Below are 5,802 nucleotides of genomic sequence, written 5' to 3'. Positions count from 1 at the left end.
CCTGTGTGGCACCTGTTGAGCTGAGTTGATCGAATGGTTTGTATCGGTTGCCTAGCCTATATACTAAAGTGTTCTAGCGAATTAGAAGACCAAATGATCATCTCGGTGTTGATTGAGTTATATTTCTTAGGACCATATACAATCAAAAAAAAAAAAAAAAAAGTGACCCCGAAATCATGAAAACATCCGTTCAGCATAACGACTCACTTCGTTGCGCAGGGGAGCCAAAGATGCGAAACAGACACAAACTGCCCCAGAATTTACGTAGATCGCAGCGTTACACCTTGTGGGGCGCGGCGAGAGGACATGAGTCTATCGTTAAGCTGCTTCTAGACATAGGTGAAGTCGATGTTAATGCCCAAGACGCGGATGGCCAGGCGGGCGAAATCGTCAAAAGGATCATGAGCACGAGCAAAAGTTCTCTCCAGAGCAGGAAAAGAGCCCCCCGAGGATAGCAGCCAAGTCGGAGAAATATCACAGTATAGATGAATTGACTACGTCACACTAAGCGGCATAGTGGATACTGGGCGATCAGATTGGCCTCACTGATGAGGCTTTCAGCGCTCCAAATTCCTGTTGTCTTGCAGTTCGAACTAGAATAATTCATAGTGACGCAATTATTCGGGGCTGACGTGGATGTGTCTGAATCCCGTTGTGAGAAGGCGCCATGGCTTAAGACCTAGAACGTCGGTCCCTATTTTTAGGGTTTTCAATACCGAGCTACATCGATGCTACAGCCCTATCAAGTATTGAAGGGGTGTGCTGCCAAGCCATCGGGCTGTCAACAGCAGGGTCGAGCCGCAGAAAGGTTGAGCCTCAACAGGCTATTTCAGGAAGAGCCTGGCCTGGTTGAAACTGCCACGTCTATCGAGAATCTGGGCTAACTAGTATGACTGAAGCCCCTTCTCAATGTCCTCCTCGCTCTCTGATAGGTTAGGACACAGCCGCACAGGTCTTATGTAGTCGGATCATGGAGCCTCCGGGCCTAGTTGTCATATTGTTGCTAGAGGTATAAGTGAGATTCCGATGATTAAAATACTCTAGGTGCATTTATCTATCAATTCATAAGTGTATATAACGGCCATCAGATCCGAACAAGTCCCAATTCTCACTAGGATCGCTATTATCAATCACTTGCTTAACAAAACATATCAAGTCAACCACATCTATCTTCAACCTGATCTAAAGTGCAATCTAAATAATTGCTTGACGCGGAGCATTCGCCATTTGGTGGAGCATCCCACCCACCCATCCATCCATTCTTATATCGCTAGGTGCTGGCACGAGGCTTCACAGCTGCGTGGCTGAGTTGTGGCTGAGGCCGAGGTACGTGGACTGGTGGCTCTCTGGCTTTGCGGCGGTGACCGCCACCTGAGCGTCTCGCTAACCCTCTGGATGTCGTTCAAAGTTAAACTTTCCTCGAGCCTTATCACCTGCATTTTTGCGAAATTTAGACATCAAATTACAGACTTATATAAGTAGTCAAGTATGCGTCCAAACTTTACTACCCTAGATTATACCTCACTATAATAAGTCAAAATAGTACATTCGTCTCTCAACAATATGACTTCGCAAATTGTTCGAGATGCCGTCAACGATGGTACCCAGGCTGGAATCAGCAGCGCCCGAGACAATATTCAAGGGACCCTCCAAAATGCCGTCAACGATGGTACCCAGGCTGGAATCAGCAGCGCCCGAGACAATATTCAAGGGACCCTCCAAAATGCCGTCAACGATGGTACCCAGGCTGGAATCAGCAGCGCCCGAGACAATATTCAAGGGACCCTCCAAAATGCCGTCAACGATGGTACCCAGGCTGGAATCAGCAGCGCCCGAGACAATATTCAAGGGACTCTCCAAGATGCCGTCAAGGATGGCATCCAGGCTGGAATCAGCGGTGCCCGAGAGACTATTCAATGGACTCTCCAAGCTGCCGTCAAGGATGGCATCCAAGCTGGAATCAGCAACGCCCAAGAGACTATTCAAAACACTGTTCGCGATGCCTTCGTGGATGGTACTCGTAATGCTGATGATACTGCGCCAACCTTAAAGTGGTTTGAAGAATTTCTTCTGCATATAATTAAGGTATCCATTTTCGGGGGATCAATTACCTTCACAGTCATCGTCATACCGATCCAGGATCCCGCTCAGCTGCATGGGAACAATATAGCATTCCGGAAGGAAACTGTTCTCAAATTTCTCACAACGGCCTGGCTTCTCTTTTGCAGTGGACTGAGCATTGCAAGCGTCACCAAGCTTATTGTGACGTTTGCTCGTGGGAAGATCAACAAAGCCTTTAATAAGGAAATGGGGATTTCGAAGTTGGCCGTCTTATTTCATTTGCTTTCCCTCCTTCTTTGTGCTGTTTTGTTAGGGGCTTTTACTTTTCTCTCACTTGGTGTAGTTGCTTACGTGGGGACTGTGGGCTGGATAGCTTGTACCGTCACCTTAGTGACTGCGGTTATTGGTCTATGCTGTTGGGTTTCTGAGGCTATGCGGATGTATCCAAGGGTGTGCTCAACTCAACGTATTTCAATATGTTGAATGGATTGACGATCAACGTCAACTCAACGTCAATCAATATCGAATACGGATTACATAAACATCAATCCATTTTGAGTTATCATTGATTGAATGGATTGAAGGTGGTGGATTTAGGGTAGCTGGTAATAGGACTCGTGATTCCTGAAGAGATTTTGGTATCTTGAATAGGTTTAGTCTGTGCGATCCACCCTTCCCGTTATACTAACTTTAATATGGTTTAGCTCATCACTTGGGGTTTTTTCCCTCTTGGATCAGTGCCCACGCGCTCCATGTTCGCGTTCTTCCGCGACCGTGATCCAGCTGGACGCTCTGAACCAGAAGGAATGGAGTCTACAGCGCCCTCCACGAACGACGTTGACCTGTTATCTTCCGCAACACTTGCAGTGGCTTCTTTAGCGACGCCAGCTCCCAGCCTGCAAGAGGAAAGACCACATGAAGAAGTAGAACATCAGTACCTCTGGCGTTGCTTCCCGGATTACGTTTGGTCCCAACGCGTCCGAGATACGCCATCGTGGGTATGGGGCTTCGGGTATGATGTTGAGGATTCTTCTGGTGCCCGGCGGTGGGTCTGCAGGCGCTGCATCCAGAATAAGAATCCTAAACCCAGAAGCTTCGCGGAGAAGGGAATCCAGAATGCGAACGCCCATTTATTCAAGGGCCATGGAATACGCGCTCCCCCTGATAAGACGAAATCAGCCGCTGAGAAAAAAGCCGAGAAATTAAAGGCCAAGGATCAGAGGTCCATCGCCGAAGTGATGAAGCTCGATACGCGACTCCCGCGCGAACAAGATATTGCGAACAGTCTGGCCAAGGGTTTCGACCGCAAGCATTTCCAGCGCCTCCTACTCGAATGGATTATCGAGGAAAACCACGCATTTAGCGTCTGTGAGCAAGGAAGACTACGCCAGATATTCGAATACCTCAACCCACTTGTCAAGATCACGGATGCCAATATTACCAGGACAACCATCCGCCGCAAAGTTCTCTCGGCCTACGAAATGCACAAGGATAAGGTCGTCGCAGCGCTGAAGCAGTCATGCGGCCTGATTCACGTCTCCTTTGACGGATGGAAGTCAGGCAACAGGCACAGCTTGTACGGGATTGCTTGTTTCTTTCGGGATGAGAATAGCCAGCCACGCAAGCTGGCGCTTGGTGTACCGGAATTGAGAACTCGCCATTTCGGACACAACATTGCGGCCGAAATACTGGACGTCCTTGACGCCTATAGTATCCAGGATAAGATTGGGTACTTCACACTGGACAACGCGGAAAGCAACGACAAGGCCATGGAGGTAATTGGTGGTGAGCTCGGGTTCGTCGGGTCGAGGAGGCGTGGGCGCTGCTTCGGCCATACGCTAAATCTCTCGGCCAAAGCACTGCTGTTTGGCCACAACGTCGAGGCTTTCGAAGAGCAGTTGTCAGGGGAAGCTGCTCTGTCTGAGGCGGAGCACACACTTTGGCGGCGCAAAGGACCTGTCGGAAAGCTGCACAACCTGGTGGTTGACGTCCGAAGGTCGGACCAGCTTACTTATTTGCTGCGGAGTATACAACGCTCCGAATTCGATCTATCTTCGGACCCCAGGATTAGAGCGAGGCAGCCGGTCGATTTGATCATTGACAACGATACCCGGTGGCTTTCTCAACTATACATGATTAGACGCGCCATCATTCTTCGACCATTCATCGAACAACTCGTCTTGAAGCATCGTCAACAGTGGGAGCAGGACAACAGATCAAAGAGGACAGGGAATCTCAGAAAGTCTGCAAGGGAGCCCCGGATTTGCTTGGAGGAAAACCAGCTTACGGTCAATGACTGGGTAGTCCTGGAACACCTGGCTAAGCTTCTTGGATTCTACGAGGACGCCGTGAAGACTCTGGAAGGCGATGGCCAACAACGCAAGCGGAAAGGAGGGTGGGTTGGCTCGTACGGGAATGTATGGGAGGTTATCCAGGGATTCGAGTTCTTGTTGGAAGTACTCGAGGACTATAAGCAGCTTGCTTCTGAGATACCCGACGCGGAGCACTTCCGAATCAATATTAATCTGGGTTGGGAAAAACTCAACAAGTACTACAGCAGGCTGGATGAGACACCAATCTATTACACGGCCTTAGCGCTGCACCCGGCTTTCCGGTGGGGGTATTTCGAGAATGAGTGGAAGGATAACACGAAATGGGTGATGAAGGCGAAGCAGATGGTCCGAGAAGTGTGGGAATCGGACTATCGTCACCTGCAGGTGGTCCGGAGTCCCGTGGACGACGAACCAGTTGCGAAGCGGCAGCGAAAGTACTACAACCCATTTCAAGCGTACTGTGAGCGCACGCGGCCGGTTCTCGGATACGGTTTGGTGAAAGAGGAAGCGACTTTGTCTGACGACATCAATGAAGATATTAACGAGCTCGAATTATGGCAGTCGTCATGGGAGGATGGAGATAACGATGTTAGAGATCCAATATCATACTGGCATGAGCGCAAACGTCGGTATCCTCGTCTTTCACGAATGGCGCTGGACTTCCTTACGATCCAGCCGATGTCAGCAGAGTGTGAGAGGATGTTTGCGGCGGCAGGGCGGATGGTGACGCCACTACGAAATCGGCTGGACGCGGACATTATAGGAATGTGTCAAGTGCTGCGATCGTGGTTACGGGCTGGGGTGATTGACGACCTGGACTTGTCACTACTTCCTACTGAGAATGGTAGTGGTGATGGGACGGAAGAAGGATCCTGGGTAGAGGTGGGATGTGAAGAAAAGGGGATGGGAGAGTGGGAGTGAACTAGCTCGGCTTGGAGATCAACGACTTCAACCAGTGTCCATTCAACTCAATTTGACGGATAATTGATCAACGCCACTAGAGAGAGTGGTTGACCAGGTCAACTCACCGCCACCGAGCCATTCAGTTGATTGAATTGAGTGGTGCACACCCTTGGATGTATCACAAGTGGCAGGGGCAAGGATCACAACTTAGTCCTACATACCAAAATCAACTTTAGTAGAGTTGATTATTTCGCCCCACTTTGCAGGGGGTAGAGTTGAATTTCCGAAGTCACTCGACAGGGGAGCGCGATGATCAGGACCGGGGGTAGAGTTGGTTTTTGCCAGGGGTAGAGGTGTTTTTATGATTGGCTATGAAGCTTGCTGTCTAATTAGGCGCGTCTACCCACAATGGGTGCAATGAATTGTAGTAGAGTTCATAGAAAAACCCATATAAAATGAAAAGGCGCTATTGATGACATGGGGTAGAGTTCATAGAAAATACAGG

The 5,802-nt window shown here is 49.4% G+C and overlaps 1 protein-coding gene across 1 annotated transcript; it reads left to right on the top strand.

The window, feature by feature from the left end:
* Positions 1-1,563: 1,563 nt before the first annotated feature.
* FOXG_22782 (uncharacterized protein) lies at positions 1,564-2,170 on the top strand (the record flags this gene model as incomplete). The annotated part of the gene is made up of 2 exons (XM_018403195.1): positions 1,564-2,085; positions 2,120-2,170. The coding sequence occupies 2 exons, from the start codon at positions 1,564-1,566 to the stop codon at positions 2,168-2,170; spliced, it is 573 nt and encodes a 190-aa protein (XP_018258279.1).
* Positions 2,171-5,802: the final 3,632 nt, after the last annotated feature.

This window comes from Fusarium oxysporum, chromosome 3 (assembly GCF_000149955.1).
Source record: "Fusarium oxysporum f. sp. lycopersici 4287 chromosome 3, whole genome shotgun sequence".
NCBI classification, from domain to species: Eukaryota; Fungi; Ascomycota; class Sordariomycetes; order Hypocreales; family Nectriaceae; genus Fusarium; species Fusarium oxysporum.
Note: the sequence above shows the minus strand (reverse complement) of the source record. Positions and strands in the feature narration are given on the sequence as shown.